This window comes from Orcinus orca, chromosome 1 (assembly GCF_937001465.1).
Source record: "Orcinus orca chromosome 1, mOrcOrc1.1, whole genome shotgun sequence".
NCBI classification, from domain to species: domain Eukaryota; kingdom Metazoa; phylum Chordata; class Mammalia; order Artiodactyla; family Delphinidae; genus Orcinus; species Orcinus orca.
In genome coordinates, this window is record NC_064559.1 from 14,330,979 (window position 1) to 14,353,191 (window position 22,213).

The following is a 22,213-nucleotide window of genomic DNA, read 5'->3' on the forward strand; positions in this document are numbered from 1 at the left end:
CACATTAGACAAGATAGTTTCTGTGAAAGCAGTTCTATAGGCACTTCTGGAATAAAAATCTCCTGAGCCTTAAAGACTTAAGAAGGGAAAGATAATTTATAATATCATCACACTTATCTAGCAGGGTACAATTTCTGCCATAAAAGCAGCTCTGGCTTCTGACTCGCTCGCTGCAAGAACCCCCATGCACAAGCCCAAGTTTTACTGCATTATTCTATGGCCAGACCCTCCCATCTCAAAACATTCTGTACCTCCACAAATAGGATGCAGAAACTTCCCTACAATCCTTTTGTTATGGATCTTGAAAACATGATTGACCATCAGTCCTGCACTGACCCTAAGACCAGACATGTCAATGTTTCGCCATGAGGTGCAACTGTGGGGGGAGGATGCTTTGCAATTATTTATACGTGGGTCAGGAATTCCCAAGCTTTAAGTAGTAGCCTTGATACTGGAAGGGTTGAGTCAATATTATGATTTCTCTTGCAGGCCCTCAAATCTTAAGGAAGGCAGCGGCATTGTATGGGCAATGACTGCTAAATTGGTCTTGAACTGTCCTAGTGTCTCTGCTATATTTAATGGTAGGGTCAAGGACATATCCTTACTAATACAGTACATTCCCTTTCACTGTTAAAGTTTTTAAAGTAATTTTATGAAATACAGAGCAAATAAAAATAAAAGTAAACACACATTTATTCGAGTTTTAATTACACCTATAAAGAAAAATGAACTTAGCAAAAATAAATTGAAAAACAAATATAACTTTTTGCCAAATAACTATAAAATTGTGTGTGTGTCCCTGGTTTTTAAAACTGTGAGTTGGTTACCTATTTAATTTGGGGGGAACACATACAGATAGTTAATATGTTGAATATTTATAATAAATAGATAATTATTTTTTAAATTGCCACTGTTTTACATTTTAAATAGCATTCATTTAACACTCAATCTCTGATTTGATTTCAAAGTAATCCAGACTTTATTTTAAAAAAGAGCCAATTAGTAATTATTTGGATCTTTATGAAAAATATCTGTGTCCCAGCCTGCTATCCTGCTCCCACCCATCAGTAGAGATGAGTAAGCTCTTTAAAACAGCACCTTCTCTAATTCCATATAGTACCCAGTATAATTTCTGACCACAGTATGTTTTTAATAAATAAATAAAACCAACTGACTAAAAACAATAAGAGTGAGTAGTGACAGTCCTTGAAATATATATTAAAATCCCAATGGAAATATTTCATGTCAATTGGAATTTTCTTCCTAATAGGCTACTAAAACTAGCGTGACTGAGATGGAAAGAACGATGATATTTAAAGTGATGATTGTAGCTCTTCACTTAAGTAAGCATGGACTTCCATTCCACAGTAGAAAAGAATTTAACAATATGTAGCTGAATACCATTCAATTTCTAAATGCTGCTTCCTCATTACCAGTTGTCTTTAGATTCAGCTATTTTAAGTCAAATGCTCCTAGGAATCTATCCTAAATATAAGGGCTATGTTTATCTTTGGTCTAAAGTATTTCATGTATATTGTTCCAAATAGTGATTCTGTGAGATATTAATAATAGAGGTTTCACAAAATAAACTCACTCCACGATCGATACGCAGAATGCTACGTCAAAAAAAAAAAGTTGAACAGGTTTTTTTCCTCCCATCTTCTTCAGGACTTCTCCAATTGTTTATATGTTAACATATATGTCAAATCTCACAGAGGAAGATTTCACATCAGTAGTCCGTGTTTCCCAACCTTATTGATTACAGGATCCCTTTAACTGTAGAATAATGTTTACAGAAGAGATACTGAACTTTTTTTTTTTTTTTTTTTTTGCAGTACGCGGGCCTCTCACTGTTGTGGCCTCTCCCGTTGCGGAGCACAGGCTCCGGACGCTCACACTCAGTGGCCATGGCTCACTGGCCCAGCCGCTCTGCGGCATGTGGGATCTTCCCGGACCGGGGCACGAACCCACGTCCCCTGCATCGGCAGGCGGACTCTCAACCACTGCACCACCAGGGAAGCCCTGAACTATTTTTGAACGAATATTTTAAATTCACTTAGGTAAAGTTTGGGATATAGTAAGTTGTCTGTTGAAACTTTACTTCAGTAAATTTTGTGGACAATTTACAATTTATTAATTGTCATTTCTACAGTAATTTATAAAGTATGATAATCTTAAATACTTCATTCCTAAACATTAAAAACAAAATCTTAGATTAACTTAAATTGCTTTTTCTTATTTTATCATTTCTGTAACAAATCATATTCAAGTTGACCTGGAAATATCAATATCTTACCATATTCTTCATACTGGCAAGGTTCCTTCCCTACTTGACTAAATAAAATTGATCATAGTCTTTAAGTCTACAAAAATATGAGTTCCAAAACTAAGACATCTTTAATTATTTAAAAAATACAAAAACCTCTTTAAACAGTACACATTTATACTGTACACATAAAGCTAATAATACTTGATAACAATTACTGGATAAAGGTTTAAGTATTTACTTTCTATCTCACTCTAGTCTGTATTTCCAAGACTCTCAAAGAGTTATTAATAAGAATCTCACCTATAAACATTTTACTATTTATGATGAACTAGAAATAACCAATGGCAACTATTTTAAATTTAAATTCAGGAAGAACAAATTTCTTTTTCAGTTTTCCATTCTTAAAAAGTGTAAGAAAGCAGGAATTTTTCTTTTTAAAGTACCATGTACTCTGAATTCCAGTTTGTGATACTGTCCATTGTACATCACTAGAAATATCAGCAAAACAAAGTTGAAAACTACTTTCCATACCTGCCTAAATTTTGCACGGGCCTCTTTTTCTTTCATTCTTCCATGGGCAACTAAGTAATCAAATACTTCACCTGAATCAGAAAGGTAAAGCAGGCAGTAAAATATACATAGATTTTTCAGTTAACAATATATGCAATGTCAAGTTTTTGCCTTGTTGTTAAAGAAGCTTTTGGCCCACACTTTTCTGATAGTTCTACATAAATCACAACTATTACATGAATAGGAAAAAAGGAAAAAAATACATGTAAAATTGAATATGGGTAGCGGCTTATGATTCAACAAAACTCTTTTAATAAAAAGTCATAAAAAACATAAGAAAACTTACTTTCTGCTTTCAAGTATTATGTAAAAATACAGTCAACTCTTTATTATCCATTCTAATAAAGGGAAGCCACAGCATGGGCAATCAAAAATTACATTTGCCTTTGTATTTGGGGCCTACATTTCAAATAAAATAACAGAAGTCATGTTATGTTGGCTCACTCTCTTAAAGTCCACTAGTCATAGAGACTTGGTCAAATTCCATCTCTCTACCTCCATCCACACTGATTTCTTTCTTTTCCTTCCTACACTGATTACACTCATTCTCACAGTACTCATTTCATCTGCATTGGTATTTAACTACTTATTATACAGAATGAAATCATCCTTGTGTGCATCTCCTATTACCCCAGATGAGCTGCAAACTCCTTGAATGCTGTCATCATACCCATACTTTACCTGTATCCCCATCCGCATGACACAACACAAAGTGGATAGACAATACATATTTGTTGAAATAATTTAAAGATACTAGAAACCGTAAAAATGTTCTAATAGATCTTTTACTTTACACGTCTGTATGTTTTTTTCATTTTTCTCCAATCAATAATAATAATAAACCAACTAACGTTTAGTTACATTATCAAAAATAAAATATCTCAGTGTAAGGGATAAAATTTTTATATCCTTATAATTTGTACCACATAGATATATACATGTATATTAAAAACTCATAAAGTGGCTTAAAGAGCTCTTGTAAAGTACAACAAAGTGCTTAAAAACTCAGGTTTTAGAATCAGACCAATTTTAGCATGAATCCTTATTTAGCCCTAAGTAGCTATTGGGAGACATTAGGAAGATTTCTTAACTTCATTTAGACCCTGTTTCTCCCTATTACCTATTTCACATGGGTGTTGTGAGGATTAAATGAAATAATGCACGTGCTTATTAGCACAGTGAGACTGGCATATAGTAAGCACTCAATAAATTATATATTTGTATCTAGGTATACAGATATATTACATATACATATATGCAATATCAATCCTAGGACATAAGTAAAATGTTAAAAATCAAATATGTAATGATGTGTGTCAGATGAAACTAATAAATCTACAATGTTAGCATATTATATCAAGCATACTTAAATGATTAAATGGGATGATGAAAACAGAGAAATGAACAGATGCTCTAGTTGACCCATCATAGCAGTTAATTCTAGATATGTGAGTTTAGGCGGGGAAAGATATACGGCAGGAGTTCAAAAATTTGGACTACTCTTAAGTTCTGCCTGGAACACTCACACCCCCCGGATGTTTACGTGATTCAGTCCTTTACTGATTATATATTATTTGTTTATGATTTGCTTCCCCAACTAGAACGTAATCTTTTTGAGGGCAGAGACCTTGTCTTTGCTCACCCATGTGTTCCTAGCACCTAGAATACCACTTAGTACACAGTAAACATTTAATAAATGTCTGCATGAGCAAAAGAAGGTATAAACACACTATTCCAAAGTAGTCCTGACACCTACTTTTAATAGGCTCCTTTGAACGAAACATGGTTCAAAATCATAAAGGAGTTCCCTGCCCTTCTAATCACTGAAGATCTTTTGCCCCATTAGTGAACCAGAATCAATAGATGTACTTCTGGCAAAGAGGCAGTTGTCTGACTCAACCCTTGTTCATGCTAGGATTCTCGTGTGCATGTCAGATTCAATCCTAAAATATCTAGAAATTTCAGAGGAAAAATATTAAGTGTTTTATTCTCTAGAGTCACCTTGCCATTTATAGATTAAAAAGGCAAGAGGATGATTCTAGATTTACTGCTACAGAACCAAGATGGTTTGTTACAGGATCACTGACTGGCAAGACTCAAAGAACACCTATCCCTAGGAATCAGAACTGAATAAGGGGCCACTGGCTGAGCTCCAGTACACACCTCTCTACATTACACTACACCCTTCTGCCCCTCCCAATGCTACTGAAGGAGAGCAGTGAGGACCCTACGCGCTGTCCATTACTCCAGCCATTGCTCCCCTTCATCAGCACCAATAAAGAGTTGACTGCACTTACCATTAATCGTTAAAGCAGTATGCACATTAACACAGCCTTGTGGCAGACCTTCATAAAAATAGAACAATGCCCACAGATCTTTAGCTGTCTGTAATTTCTCATATCAAAACATGTTTAGCCCCACTCTCTAGACTTTAGATCGCTAAAAAAAAAAAAAGTCTAACTGGATAAACACTCAGGGTTTCAACAATGATGAAATGATACATAGATCTAACTACAGGATAGAAAAGTAGAGAAAGTTTCATTATGTGGTATTTGTAGGTTCATTAATTTTATTATAGATTAACATTTTATGCAAATTTGCATGGCTGTATTAATATTTCTTAAAATCCTATAATAATAAAAAACATGAATGATGTAGGTTTCCAGGTTAAGTAAAAAACCTACAATGAAATATCTTCATGAAGAAAAAAAGCTATGCAAAAACTAAACCTTTTAAAACTTTCAATCTACATAAAAAACTGAAAAAGCAATTAAAATCCATTTAATATTTGTAGTAAAATTTTTTAGAAATCTAAGAGAGGGTATAAAAATACATAGCCTAGATGCTATAGACTAAAATAAATCATCTTTATTCTACTTACAGAAAATCTGAATCATCACAAAAATCTATACACTTTATTAGCTAAAAGAAATCAAAACTAAATTCAACACTAAGTTTTTCAATTGATTAGTGAAAAAAGGTGATTAGCCAAAGTGGTTTAAATAATTTCTGCTGCCCTCTCTTCTTCAATTGCTTAAATTCTCTGAGCCCTTAAAACCTTCAAGTGTCCTCATTTTACTTATTAAATGATTTAACTCCATAAATTTTAAACCTGTTTCCGAGAAAGTTAAGTCTTATGCCTAAAAGAACAGTGAATCTGAGCCAATGTATCTCTCATTTGAGGGAAAGTATATGAAAATGATTTTCTATTATATATCAGTGTTTAAAAATCATTCCTATTTTGAACACTATATAGTCAGAATATATATTGGGTTGGCCAAAAAGTTCATTTGGGATTTTCATAACATCTTCCCGAAGAACCTGAACGAAATTTTGGCCAGCCCAATATTATATTCTACTAGAAATGTATCTTACTATTTCCCCGTCAACTCAGTCTCCTAACTTATAAAATATATAGATCAATACTTGTTTAAATTGAAACATTTTATGGATTTCTTGAAAATGTATGTATATGGAGAATCTGTCATATATGAACAATCCGTGAAATAAACATCTGACCTAGAACATGCTTTTACTCTAAACTTTATTAAATACATTCTGAATTTGAGATTTCCTGTTAACAGCCAAGAGCTTCTACTACTACTAATATTATTATATATTATATTATTTAGATAAGAATTGAAACATTCATAGATAACAATGCAAATTTAGAGTTTTGAAAAATGTCTCTAAGTAATTTTTAAATAAGCCAAAATCCTACTTTTAAATGTAAGATAAATAGGTCTTGAAACTAAACACTGAATTTTCCTTAAGATACCATTTAAAGGCATTTTATGAAACTATAGATTCATTAACAAAAAAGATATGAATGTTAATGACTGGTATTAATAATTCTATATGTCTCATCAAAGATAACTTTTCATTCCCTTCCATCCTTACCTCCACTCGCATATTCCATGACTAAATAGAGGGTCTTCTCTGTTTCAATAACTTCAAACAATTTTACTGAAAAAGAAATTAGAGATATAACTCTGTGGTTGTGAGCACATATTGAATATGCTTTAAGAAACTTTAAGGTAACACTAAACTAAAGGAAAATTTGAGTATTTCCTAAAGATTATTAATTACAATTTAAAGTTTAAAATTTTTCTCAAGGGTTATTGTGACCATGGAAGAAGACTATTTACTGTGAAGTGATTTGGAACCAACTGCTGGGTCAAAAGAGAGTTAAATTTCTGGGATTAAAAAAATCACTCCTTTTCTAATTAGAATAAGGTAATAAAAAAAATCTTAAAATCAAAATAATAAAATTTTAATTAAAGCTTAAAAAGACACTATTATTATTATGAGCCTATCAAAAATGTTAAATAATCTTTGGTACAGAAACAAAAAATTTTATAATTATGTGATATTTTAAAAGTTTCTGGTTAAAAAAATACTAAATTATGAGACTTATGTATTGACAAATAGTTGAAATTATACACCACAAGTAACTGCATGAGTGTCTCTAATAAACATAAGATTTTTTAATGTGCAAGAAACACATGATTCAAAAATAAACAGATTAAAAGAAGAACTGCTTTTTACTTCTTACAATCCAATGACTTTGTATAATATATGTAATCAATAAACTTATTTGTAAATATGGGGGAAAAACAGAACTTACGGAAGTAAATTCACTAAAACTGAAATCAACTCTATTTTCTTTAAAATTCAAACTAGTTATTTTGCTTATAAACTATCATCAAGCCCAAGTGCCTATTATCAAAATATCTGGAATTACTTTTTATAAATACCTAAATGGCATGCAATCTCTATTTAGAGAGATTTAGTAAGGAGATACAAAAATCATGTATATGCTTTAACTCCAAGTCATATATTGTATTTTAGTGACAAGCAGAAGACAGCAAGGTAGTAGAAAACTACAATTTGTAGCCTTCAGTTAACTTTATAATCTATTTTTACCCAAAGTATCACTTTCTGAGGTTATCACTTTTCCTCATTTTATATAAAACATCCTTAAAATTGTATCCTTTCAAATAGCCTCAAATTAAGGAAAATACTTTATCGTTAATTGTATACATAAATTTCATACCTATGTTAGGGTGATTCAATATCTTCATTATTCGTACTTCCCGAAACAACTGTTAAAGAAAACAACCGAACAACTTTGTTAAAAAAGAACACTCAAGCAGAGAACCAATCAAAACATCTATTTGAAGGCATTTATCTGCTTATAAGATGCTACAGGATTCTGGTCAAATAAGAGATTTACTTCACAGTCCCAACTCTAATTTTGCTGAGACTTGGTTCCCAGGACAATTTTAACTAATGAACTCAAATGGTTCTGTGTGTGTGTGTGTTTGTGTGTGTATGTGAATATACCATATACAGTAAAACAAACATTTATTTGAATACTCATTACTAGGAATAAAAGAAAAACACTGTGAGAGTGAAACTAAATGATCATTCACATGATTTTTATCCAAAGAAAACCTTCCTTGGGGTTTGGGGGGCCTGACTCTTTAATCACCTCTACTGGTTGATCAGACTATAAGCAATTATGAATAAAGCTGTACAAACCATGTGTAAGTTTCTGTGTGGACATAAGTTTTCAATTCACTTGGGTAAATACCAAGGAGCATGATTGCTGGATGGTATAGTACAGTATGTTTAGTTTTATAAGAAACCACCAAACTACCTTCCAAAGTGGCTGTACCATTTTGTATTCCCACCAGCAATGAGAGTTCCTGTTGTTCCACATCCTTGTCAGCACTTGGTGTTGTCAGTGTTTTGGATTTTCACCATTCTAACAGGTGTGTAGTGGTATCTGTTTTTTTTTTTTTTTTTTAATTTATTTATTTTTGGCTGTGTTGGGTCTTCGTTTCTGTGCGAGGGCTTTCTCCAGTTGTGGCAAGCGGGGGCCACTCTTCATCACAGTGTGCAGGCCTCTCACTATCGCGGCCTCTCTTGTTGCGGAGCACAGGCTCCAGGCGCGCAGGCTCAGTAGTTGTGGCTCACGGGCTCAGTTGCTCCGAGGCATGTGGGATATCTTCCCAGACCAGGGCTCAAACCCGTGTCCCCTGCATTGGCAGGCGGACTCTCAACCACTGCGCCACCAGGGAAGCCCCTATCTGTTGTTCTAATTTGCAACTCCTAATAATGTATGGTGTTGATCACCTTTTTACATGCTTATCTGCCGTCTATATACTTTCTCTGATGAGACCTCTGTTCAGATCATTTGACTATTTCTAAATCAGTTATTCGTTTTCCAAACTCTTTCCAAACCTCAACAATACCAGACGCCAGTGGACAGCAGTAAGCATGGAATACTCATCAAATACCATGTAGATTCTAGTTAGCGACGTCAGAGAATATGTCCTTCCCATGAGCAGCCCTGGAGGCCCTGGGCAGAGGGAGCTGGAAGTCACATACCCTCACTTCCTCCTCAGGGGTCTCAGAGGGGTAAGGGCCTTGGTGTGAGCTGGGTGGCCTCAGGTCAGCAGAGGGGAGTGTGGAATCTTACTCCTGTGAATATTCAGAGGGAGGATTGAGGGGACCTCCCATACCAAGACAGAGGGGATGCCACCAATACCCGACGTTTCTCACGATTGGCAGCAGGGGCAGAGCTCTGTGGGGTCTCCTGTATTCCTGGTGGGTAGTCCCCTCAGAATGCACTCAGGGTTTTTATCTTGGTTTCTGACACCACCTGGGTCTCCTCACTCTGCTTACCTGACATCCCCCCTAAAAATAAGGCCCTCACTTCCCTGAGAAAACCAAAGAGGAAGTAAGGGGGCACCTCATCAGCTGACCTCTGCCCACGGATTCCTTGGGCTGACAGCAGAGGTAGACTCTGTAGTTTAGACTTTCAGAGAATCTGTACTTCTGGTTTCAACTTTTTTTTTTCTTATTATGGCACATTAGCAGATAAAATTCACACATAATATGAGCACATAAAACTTATATATAACTATAAAATCATAACTCACAAATCTGATGATCCTAGGTTCTACTATAAGCAGAATTTTTTTCTCCAGAAAAACAAGTCAAATATTATGCCTGCCTCCTATTTTTCCATGGCTTTCATAAACCCATTTTATAAGCACTGAGTAATAAAAGTCCATTTAAACATTTAAAATATCATTTTATAAGAAATATACCTATTTGTAACTAAAGTAATTTTTTTAAATGTTAAACTTTATTGTTTAAAAATATTGACTTTTTTTCCTGAATCTCCACCCTGCACCCCAAGAATGTATTATAAAAAACAAATACAGATAGTCCCTATTTTGGTTTTGCTGTCCTATATAGATTTTAAAGTTATTGGACCTATTATTAATACGAGTAGCATTATTGTAAGTTTCGTTTGCATTCATTAGTATTATCACTATTATGTATTTCTTTTTAAAAAATTTATTAAAGTATAGCTGATTTACAATGCTGTGTTAATTTCTGCTGTACAGCAAAGTGATAGTTATACATATACACACATTATTTTTCATATTCTTTTCCATTATGGTCTATCACAGGATGTTGAATATAGTTCCCTGTGCTATACAGTAGGACCTTTTTGTTTATCCATTCTATAAATAATAATTTGCATCTGCTGATCCTAAACTCCCACTCCATCCCTCCCCACACCTGCCATCCCCCTTGGCATCCATATTCTGTTCTCTATGTCTGTGAGTCGGTTTCTGTTTCGTAGATAAGTTCCCTTGTGCCATATTTTTAGATTCCACGTATAGGTGATATCATATGGCATTTGTCTTTCTCTTTCTGACTTACTTCACTTAAGTATGATAATCTCTAGGTCCATCCACGTTGCTGCAAATGGCATTATTTCATTCCTTTTTATGGCTAAGTAGTAGTATTATGTATTTCTAATAGAAAAGTCCCCAATAACAATCTTGTTCTCCTATACTTACATGTAAATGAACTACCTCTGTTTTCTTCATTGAGTGTTACTTTCTTATTAAAATTTTATTTATCTATTAAGTTGTTAGATGTGACTACACAGTCACAATTCACAAGCACTACAGGACAGAAGCCTTTGTAACTGGCCTCCATGAAACCAACTGTCACTCGGCACTGCCTCTGCAAAACCTGCTGAGCACACTTGTGCACCCTCGATGCTCACTGTTCGAGGTGCTTCCTGTGCCCCTACACTTCCGCGGTTAAGCAGCATGCTTACCAAAGGTTATTTAGATTTCAGACATGTCTGTCAGTTGCAGTTGTTACTGCAAATAGATCATTCAACTAATGTATTAGTCTTCTATTGCTAAGTAACAAATTACCACACCCCAGCAACTTCTAACAACACACATTTATTATCTCACTGTTTCTGTGTGTCAGTGTGGTCACGACTTAACTGGGTCCTCTGCTGGGGGGTCTCACAAGGCTGCCATCAAGGTGCTGTCCAGGCTGCACTCTCACCTAGAGGCTCGACCGGGGAAGAACCTACTTCCAAGCTGACCCAGGCTGTGGGCAGAATTCATTTCCTTACAGCCCTAGGGCTGAGGACCCTGGTTTCTTGCTGGCTCTCCTGGAGGCTGCCCTGACCTCTTAGAGACTGCTCACAGGTCTTGCCAAGTAAGCTTCTCCAACACAGCAGTTTACTTTATCGAGCCAGCACGTGGGATCTTCCCAGACCAGGGCTCAAACCTGTGTCCCCTGCATTAGCAGGCAGATTCTCAACCACTGCGCCACCAGGGAAGCCCTCCTTTCTCATTTTTAAACTGTGACATCATGATGTTCCTAGCATATCCAAATTTAGCACATAATGCCTTTCAAACTACTGTTTCAATTTTGCTGTCAGCTGAAAATTAAGGCCAGAGTTTGTTAAGATTGTGTGTTGAATTGAAGACGTTAAGTGCGGAGAGAAGGCTTGAGATGAGTCTTCTATGACTAAATGGCAGGGACTTCACTGTTTGGACTTTGTGACAGCTGTTCTAGTTGTTCAGAGGCCTCTATTGTTTCCTCCTTGGTTCTTGGCTTTGTTCTAGATAACTGAAGTTAGTGAACAATCCTCAGTTCTGTGGACAGGTATTTACTTTCCAGTTCAGTCCTTCCTGGTTAGAGCTTAGGGTCAGGATTAGGCAAACTCCATTAGTGTTAATCAATACATATTTGCCTTAATTATTTCTTCTCTCAACTACTCTGTTCCTTCCTACCTCTTCCATTCCTTCTGCCTACTATTATTTTTTTTTTGATGGTGGAAAAATCTGTTCTATTTAGAAGCAGTCAAGTGGACATGGCTTAGACAATCCCCATTCTATTTACTCTCAAAGCAGCACAGCCAGGGGCCGAACACCTATCATCCTCTCTCTACCAGCCCTGCTCACCATGCTGCCCTTGGACTCATCAGTGTCACAGGACTTCTTCACTACTTCCTTGATCTTGAGGCAGATGGGGAACAACTCTGTGGCCACGGGGAGCTTGACAAAGGCTGTGGTCAAGCTTGTTATCCCCAGGAGAGCTCTTCCAGGCTGTCATCAAAGTGATAGTAGACTGAGCTCATAAAAAGAGGGTGACGTTTGTTTGTGCCTTTTAACACCACCTTTTTTGGCCTTTCAAGTACTTTGCTCTGATTTGGGTTTGAGGAGGGGCAGAAGGCCTTCTTTACCTTCACCGTAAACTCTGTAAAAATTTGACCTGTATCTCCAACAGCAGTTTACTGGCCTATTAATGTGGAGTGTGGGTGCTGTGCTGTACCCTGCAGGTGACGTTCAGCTCCAAGAGATAGTGAGGACCTTGTCTAGACTTTGTCTCAGAGACGTCAGTCATGGAGGTATACTAACAGAATCTTATAGATTAAACTCTCAGCTTTTTAATTTCTAGGATCACCATTTCACTCCTCCTTTACTTGAGACATCATATTGGGACACCAAAATATTTTATAAAGTTATTGCTAGTACCAGTATAACAGCTTAGGCTAATTTCTTAAGTTCTTCCCAAGAAACAGTAGTTCAGAAAAAGAAATCTGAACATAATTAAATTCATATATATTGATGATTTCTACCTAAAAAAATGACTGTTTAGTATTACTTCCAAACTTGACAACTTATAGTCAGTTATTCATTGCAAAATAATAGGCTGTGCCACTTTGCCAAAATTTGTCTTCGTACATGAATTATAAGATTCTTATTTCTTATGAACTGGTACCAAGTTTATAGTACTAGAGTCTTTCCCAAGGCCTTGTACAACTCTGGGCTCAAGTTGGTGCTAAGTAAATAAAATTGTTTGAGATACCAAATCAAATAATTTCAGAGAGAAGATACTAAACATAAAATAGATTAAATTTGAAAAGATGTCCAATCTCACTATAAAGAAATCATGGAAATTAAAACAAGATGTCATTTTGCTTCTATAAGGTTGGCAAAAATGAAGAAATCTGATAATATAAAGTGCTGACAAGAATGTGAAGCAAAAGTAAATCGCATACAGTGCTAGCAGAAGTAGAAATGGATGCAGCCACTTTGAAGAGCAATTTGACATTATTTAATACAGTTGGGGATATGCATGCCCTTCAACCTTATTCTACTTGGAGAGATATACTCTTCTATACATCTTCACAAAAAGATATACACAATAAGAATCATTGCAGCATTGTCTGTAACAGCAAAACCAAAAAGCTAACTGGAAAAAAAAAACACTAAAATAACAGGAACAATCTAAATATAAACTAACAGAAATGAACTAAGTGTAGTAGATGTCTATTAATAAGAAAATGGGTAAACTGTGGCTTATTTGTACAACGGCATATAATAATAGTGAAAATAAATGAACTAGACTATATAGACTAACATGACTAAAACTGTAAGACAATGCTAAATGAAAAAAGCAAGTTGCAGAAGAATAGAAAGTTTAAAAATAAATAATACATAGTATTTCATGTACAGATACACATGTGAAATTAAAAAAAAAAAATGGGAATAAGACCAAATTCAGAATAGTAGTTATTTCTAGGTAGAAAAATACAGGAATAGAACCAAGAAATGGCACACAGGACTTCAACTGCATCTCTTGTAAAAAAAATGATTAGAAATGAAACCTTTTAGTCCAATAAATAAATATCATGAAAAAGCAAGTTTTTAAAATGGGAAAGATGTTTTGAAGTCTCCATCCAAAAATTAAAAATAGACTAGTGTACTGTATCAACAAACTGAACTTAGAAAAAACAGGAGTATGACTCAACATAACTAAATGCAAATATGATTTTTAAAACAGCCAGATATTTAGTCTAAAATTCATAGGTGATTTAAAGATTTCTAGCTTCCTCCATTTCCAAGAGAAAATTCTTCCATATTTATTTCAGAAAATATTATATACTTTCTTGAGAATACAGAAATAGATGTACGCTTTACAGCCAAAAACGACCAAGCAATTAAAACAGGTCTTCAGAATCAGAGCCAGAATACAAGAATCCAAAGCAAAACGCAGGGACTTCCCTGGCAATCCGAGGTTAAGAATCTGTGCTTCCACTTCAGGGGACACAGGTTCGATCCCTGGTAGGGGATGCCACGTGATAGGGTCAAAAAAAAAAAAGCAACGTGATAGGGTCAAAAAAAAAAAAAAGCAAAATCCAAACAGTACTACTCAAACCAAAACAAATAAAAACTAAAGTGATTATTTATGAAGATTGTTTATAAATAATTCTTGGTTATGAGTACTTAATTTTATGAAGCGCACGGGGATTTAACACTGCTGTTGAGACAGGAAGCTTTCCCTGAAGGAATGACTCTAAGGCTGAAATGTGAGAAATGAGTAAGAATTAAGTGAAGAGGGAGTGATAAAAGATTATGCATAGGGTGTGGTGAAAAGCTGCAAAGGCCTGGTAGCTAGAATAAAGGGTAGAAATAGGAGCAGATAAAAGAAAGTCAGTGAAGTTGGAGGAGTAGGGGATGAGGAGAGCAAGGAGAAGCTGGGGAGAGCTGGTGGACCATGGGGTGGAGGAAGAAAGTAGGGCCTGTACACCATGTTAATGAATTTGATTTCTAGGCTACAAAAAACAGGGAAAGCCAACTAAAAGCTTAAATAGAAGGATGACATAATCAGACATATTTTGCATCCTTGATGACTTTTTAAACTCTGTGTGTGTGCATCCGTGTGTGTGTGTGTGCGCACACGCGCGCACGCACGCAGGGATGCAAAGTGCAGAAAGACGGGTTAGAAGGCTACTGGGGTAGTCCAAGGGAGAGATAATAGTAGTGCTGTCTAGAGGATCATGACTGAAAAAGACAAAAGCAAACATTCTCAAAAGATATGTAAGAAATAAAATCAGCACAACTCAAGGTCAGACTAGATGGTGAGAAGGAGAGGGAGGGGTCAAGGATAACTCTGAGGTTTCTGACTTGCACAACTTGGGGACAGTGTCATTCACTGAGAGAGGACACTGGAAGGGCACTAGGTGGGCAATGTACCAAGCGGGTGGGGTGGAGATCATGAGTTCAGTTTTGGACATAATAAGTTTGGGTTATCTTTGAGGGATTACAAGCAAACGTAGGGGAGGTCTGAGTTGAAGATATAAATTTGTGAGTTTGCCTACCGGTGGTAATTTAAACCAGAGTTACCTTTGAGACAGCCTCGGAAGAGAGAATACAGAAAGAGAAGTCCTAGGACCATGTCTTGTGAAACTCTAACACTGAGTGGCCCACAAAAAGGACAATGAGTCCACTTAAAGGAAACAGAAAAGGAGGGGCCAAAAATGCAGAGGAAAACATAAGGAGAAATAGAATCTTCTTTCAATAAATACTTGTTAGATTAAGAATTAATTAATGAACACATGTACTGGGCTCCACGACGTGTAGCTTGAACCACAAGACAGTTTCCATTTCTAGTTTTACTTTTTTTTTTTTTACTTTTTATTTCTATTAAATTTAAAAAAATCCTAAGTCACAATCATTGATTGGGGGAAGGAACAAAGCATTGGGTGATGTGTCAGAGACTTTCAGATTAATTACTGGATCCAACCTTACAAAATCATTTCTCCAAGAAGACTATGCCCGGCTCTCAGACAAATTCTAGGCTGCTGATCTAATCACACTAAAAGGTTAGAAGACTGGAAGTTTCAATTTGAGAGGATATAACAATGGGTTCTTAATATACTCTTTGGATATGCTTGCGTTGGAAGGTATTCTTCATATTTGGATGTAACATTTGTATGTTAAACTTGCCCAATAATATGTCATTGAACCCTTTGTCCAATAACTAATGAGGGCTAAAACAGGGTTTAGAAAAGTCAGATTTTTGGTCAGTGAACTGCTTGAAATACAGCTTGGTCTTTCCAGAAAATCTGGTTATCTTATCTTCAACATTTAAACTGTTGATATTTTAGCTAGACATTAACATTATTGATATCACCTTTTAAAAGAAACTTGTTTGAACAACTTCTCCCTCAAATCCATTGTATGTCAGTGTGAAAGATATACTTCCCACCAATTCTTCACACTGTATGCTAAAGAAACATCTTTCAATAACCAAGATTTTATGATAGTCCCTGTTTTCAGTATTCCTTTAAAACCAAATCAAGATCAGAGGTTATGTTACTGACCACAGATGTCATGGAGAATGAAGCAATGAGTGACTGGGCATTAGGTATGATCTTATTTATTCACATAGCAGAATCACTCCTTGCAGTATATATATTAAAATTTTCAGTAATGATTCAAAGACAACTTCTGCAGTCTACAACCCAGCTCACTAAATGCTAACCCCTTCTCTTTTCACTTAGGTTTTCACTGATCCACAAAAGAATTGGTCAAGACTTTCCTTCAAATGATCCACACACATAAAAAGAACTGTATGGAAGAAGTACTCAGCACGTAAGTGGTTTTGTGCAGCTACAAAGTGAAATATGCTATCAATATCAAGCACACATATGTGAGAGTAACTGGTATTTCAACCTATGTCCAACAGAGAGATCTGTTAAGGAATATTGCCGAGAAGCTTCTGCTTTCTCCTTGATCAAAAATATTTGTCAATAATTATACGATTTCTTTTACAAGTTTGGTTTCTTGATAATTCGCTAAAAGAAATGTAATTTTGAATTGCTTCAATGGTTGTCCTCTGCTCTACCTTTAGTGACCAAATTCATCAACATAATAAAGATTATTTTGCAGATGTTTTGGAAAACTTAACTAGCTTACCAGAGAGGTCTCTGGGCTTTATCTGAAAACTCACTAAAGTATAAATGGCTTAGGTCACCATTTGACAACGTTTTACACAACAGATAACACACTAGACACTAGCAGTAAATGGATCATTCACTTAAGCCTAATTTCCAGATGTCGGTTATTGAAAATTTTTTACACTTGCCCTGCTTGTGCAAAATCACTGTCACAAGGATTTTCATTCTTTTTAACTGGGATGCAGCACTCCTCTTTATTATTTAATGAGTTGTAGTAGTCTTGTTTCTGTTTTCATTACAGGTTTTACTATTCAGCAAATCACTTCAGAACCACCGCACTATTTTTGTGAATTTGAAATACAATGCAACACAGTAATACAACAGAAAATGCAAATTAACAAGCAATACACAGAAGACAGATAAACTGCACCCTGGTGACTGCGATCTGAGACAAGCTAACACAAACTCTGTCATCTGTGTATAAACTAATGTGTCCCAGTTTCAAACTTGGTGGAATTTCAGAGGAAACGATAACTATTCTTACATTTCAAGTATGTGAACTAGGAATAAAACTGCTTAATCATTCTGCTTTTCCTCCAACAGTAACAGGTTGCTTAAAAGATCCCCAGGAATCACGAGTATAGTTCATAGACCCTAGCCTAAAAAACCACTAATGTATGAGGTGGGAGTCATGCTCCAAAGAGGAAGAAGGAAATATAGCACGTATGTCAAATAGCTCTTAAACCATGAAAACGTATTAAACTGTATTCCATTAATTTAAAATATGTAATACAAATAATAGGAGCATATTATGTGAAGAATGTTGAAGCCAAAGATGCTTAACAATTCCAAAGACCGAACTGTCTTTAAGAACTTTATATTTTAGAAGTTTGGAACAGGTGGGGTATCAAATTTAGATTACTTTTATCTACCATTGATGTTGACAAAGGAAATTAATATTTCCTATAAATACGTTATATACAAAAGAGAGTAAAGGAGGGGAACCAGCTTAAATTCAGACCAAGTCCAGAACAAGATTTAACCAAACACTTTTGGGTTGAGATGAGATTAAAATGAATCCTTACTGTAAATGTATGTGCTGCCATTATCTGCCTTTTAACAAGCACACCTAAGACATGGAGAGCCATTTTGCTATTTTTTACCTATAGGACTTGACTGTCAATGCTAAGGAAAAAAAAATGATTACTTTTAATTCCGTTGTTTACATTTTCATTTTTTAGATATGACTGACTGGGAGATGCTCCCAGCATTCAATGCGTAAGGCCAAATGTTGAACGTTCTACAATGCACGAAAACTAAGCAAGCCTCGATCTGTTTTTTCCCAAACCTTTCAACAAAAAGCGAATCTATGAACACAAATAAAAATTATTTTGAAAACAACAAAATGCACACAGTGTATTGGCTACATTTAGCAAATTTCAATCTTTCCTTTGCTTTTATTTTTACAGATTAAAGAAAACAAAATTGCCACCATTTTTTATATGCCTGTTTGGAAAAGCAACAATTTATCAGCAAGATTAGCAGAATTTATAATAGAAATTACATCAACAAGTATATTTTTTATCTGAATAACAGTCCACCTTCATGTCTGCATGTCCACATGTTTCAATAAGCGTGACTTTGGTTCTACAACCTTCTCTGGTCCCCCCTGGGAAAGACAGAGCAGGGGTCACATTACTGTGCCTCCAATGAGCACAACAGGCCTGGACTAGTTCTAAATGTCACTTAAAATCACTTAATTTACCAGAGTAACCCACAGATTAACCTAGGAAAAGTGACAAGGCTAGGTGGGCCATGGACTGGGCCACTGGGCTGGTATGCAGTCTGCATTGTAAAAGGATTCCCAGGAGAAGGGCAGGCAAAAATCTGCCCCACTGTGGCTCTAGTCCAGGAAAACACAGCATCTTTGGATAACTCGTCTGCCCAGGGAGGATGCCTTTTTATAACGCATACCACTAAATCGTGATTAGCTGAAAGATGGGTGCTGGAAGTTTCTCCCAAAAATCACCCAATAAAGTATATTATCTCATACTCAGAGAGAAAAAAAATCCAGCAAACATTTCATGTTCTCACAGATGAGAAATACTAATGCTATGAAAAATTATATTGGTTGTCAAATTTAAAAGGAATCTCAGTAAGTACAAAGACAGATGTCTAAGTAGAAATATATAAAATAAACTGAGTTATCTGGCACTGAGACAAGTGGAAAGTCTTGATATCACAGACCCAAATTTTTAATTTAATGGCAGAATCACAGCAGATGTAGTTAAACATACTATACTAAAATTTTCTTATAAAATTCTGTTTTAGAAATCCAGAGTTATTTACATCACACTTACATATGTGACCACGATCCCATTATATTCTAATTAAAATCATAATGTACTTTATATATATATTATACATATTATATAGTGAGCTATATACAAACATATATGACATAAATGTTAAAATATCTGCTTCAGTTTTAAAGTACTAGTATGTGTATCTGAGAAAATTTTCCCACATAAATAACTAATGAAGCAACATGAAACAGCTTTACCAGGTCAATTCCCATCCTAACTGCTTTTTTTGGTCCCTCTCCTGCTTTATATTTTCACCCTTTGAAGAAATGGTCGTATCTTTTATTGTAAGTTAGTTGAAAGACTAGTTCTTGTGGAAGAAGGAAGAAAAGCAAGTGAAGCAATAAAAGGAAACCCACCTATGGTAGCAGATATTTTTCAAAAGCACTTGATAAACATTTTTTAAATATTATTAAATGTAAATATTATGTTTTATATCAAATCTTTTCTTCATATATGGATGAAATGTAGTATTGTACCTAACAGGAAGTTTAGAATAACTGACTTTACAGAGTATCATATATTAATTAATAAACTCATATTCTAATTACTTACTATTAAAATAATTAAATACCTTTTGTAGACTGGTAGGATTTAGCTGAGTTTTGTCTATTATTTTCACAGCAACCTAAAAAAAAAAAGAGAATCATTAAAATATATTTGAGAATACATAATGAATAAAATTTATAAGGAAAACATCTTTTGTTTCATCCCTAACTAGATATAATTTAGCTGTATTTGGTGTTCACATAACTGGATGGTAAAGTTTTGATAATTAGGCAGCCTTAGAATATATTCTATTGACCCAAGTCTTTAACCTATTTGATTCTGAGTTAGTGAAATTACACCTTTGTTAAAGTCATTCCAGGTTTCCCCTTTTAAAGTAAAAGTCATCTGTATCTTCATCCTTTACTCATGATCTTGATAAGTTACAATTATCAGAGGGGAGAGGCTTATAAACTTTTAGTGAGTATTATGTGGGTAGAGAGATTGGACACCCTAACTTCCTTACAGCAAACTAACAGAATGGATTTAAATGTCCTCTAAGTCTCTGTCTAATACAGCCTGTGTCCCAACAGCTCCTGGGGTCAAAATGGTCAGAGAGGACTAAATTTAACCGTATGTGACAATAATATTATGTATAGAACAAGATGGAAACTTAACAAAAACATTTTATGACAGATTTTTCATAATGTCCTAACTGGATCCAGTAAACATTATATAATATAGAGTGTTAAATGTTTAACTATTTTTAGTCTTTATTATATGTTATTAAATATATTATTTATTATTTTAAAAACAAATTTTGCTATATAAATACATCTGATTTGAAACACATGGGATTTTAGAAACCCGATTCTCTTATTATCTGAGAAAAACATCTGTATAACACTTGCTCAATGTGGTTTCTAAATAGATAAAAATTAGTGGGTGACTTTCTACACATTTATACCTAATTTACCTCAAGCAGTAATTTAAAAAAAAATTTTATTGAGGTAACAGTGGTTTATAACACTATATAAGTTTCACATGTACAACCTCATTTTCTGCTCCTGTATTCACTGCAGCTTAACCAGTAATTAAGAAGAAGTTATCCTAGCCCTGTTCATGGGGTCAGGTAAAAATCAGAAATTTTTACAGAAGCCATATAATGAAAGACAGAAGTCTGAGCAAACCTCATCTGCAGCACATCTGATTTATGAGATGCTAATACATAAGGACAATTCTTCTGTGCCATGTATAGATAACTCTATCTACATACATTCCATTCACACATATCCCAGTGTTTACCATACTGCAACTGGTACTTATTCCCAGAATCAGCTGTAGGAAAGCTTTTGTAACTAGATTCTGGAGAGGTCTAAGTAAATATTAAAAGGAATCATGAAAACTTACCTCTCTACTAGTTAGAACATGTCTTGCCAATTTCACTTTGGCAAAATTTCCCTTCCCTATTGTTTTTTGTAAACGGTAATTTCCAATGTGAGGCTGTTCGTCTGTTGCTGATGTAATGGAGTTTCTACACCGAGGGATGTTCTGTCTGCTACTTGATTTGGTCGGCTGGATATGGGGTTCAGTATATCCATCCACAGATGTATGCTGAGAAAAAGGTTACAAGGTTTCACCGTTAATTAAACTACATGATAAAACGATCGTTTAAAAAACTACAAACAATTTTCATCAGTAATTCATCTCCAATGAAAATAGATTGTACTACACGATTTTAAAACATTTTGAGCATTCTGTTCATAATTTCTACTTGACTTTAGCTCCCTTTGCCAGTGGGAATATAACCATTTAAAATGAAATGTTCTGCATAGCTTTAGGTATATGCTTTTGATTTAAAACAAATACAACTGGTTAGATAGCCAGGAGCCCCAAAGACCATTACTCCTGAAAGGGTGTTACCCCTGTGGGTTGAGAGGACAACACAATCCAAGATTGCTTCATTAAAATGGCAGAACGTCTTCAATGCCAAGGCAAACAACCTCCTGAGTATGGCTCTGTTTCTCTAAACCAGCCCAAGTACTTGTCAGGTTCACTCTTTCATTTGCTGGGCATATAACTTGGCCAGCTGACCTAGCAGCTTCCCACTGTAGGTACACCTCTAATCAATTCCTGCCCAGTCCCCTCACCACCTCACCATGCCCAAGCAGGAGCTATCTACAGCCCGGCCTGAATCCAGTACCTAACATCCACTGCATTCCTCTTCAGTGCCCTTCTCAAGGCAGAGTCTCACGCTAGCCCACAATCGCATTGAGTAGCTGACTCTGTTCCCCTGCAGGCTCAGCACCTCAAGTCCCAGGTAAAGCTGCCTAAGGAACCCTGTTTCCCCAGCTCTGATTGTTCCTGCTCTTGTCTAGTTTTGTCTGCATTCTGACATAAATAAAATTTCTCTCTCTTTTTGTGAAAACATAGAATGTA

General features: G+C 35.4%; 1 protein-coding gene across 7 annotated transcripts in view; it reads right to left on the reverse strand.

Moving 5' to 3' along the window:
• The window catches only part of MARK1 (microtubule affinity regulating kinase 1), a 144,297-nt gene that overhangs the window by 41,441 nt on the left and 80,643 nt on the right, over nt 1-22,213 (reverse strand). For 5 of the 7 annotated variants that reach the window (XM_049701278.1, XM_004271017.4, XM_012533459.3 and 2 more), the window contains exons 2-6: nt 21,185-21,388; nt 19,863-19,916; nt 7,896-7,944; nt 6,740-6,805; nt 2,801-2,871 (exon numbers count right to left, since the gene is read on the reverse strand). In XM_049701278.1, the coding sequence (XP_049557235.1) occupies nt 2,801-2,871; nt 6,740-6,805; nt 7,896-7,944; nt 19,863-19,916; nt 21,185-21,388 (444 nt within the window). The remainder of the gene's footprint in view (nt 1-2,800; nt 2,872-6,739; nt 6,806-7,895; nt 7,945-19,862; nt 19,917-21,184; nt 21,389-22,213) is intronic. The other 2 variants (XM_049701289.1, XM_049701283.1) reach the window with 1 other exon arrangement.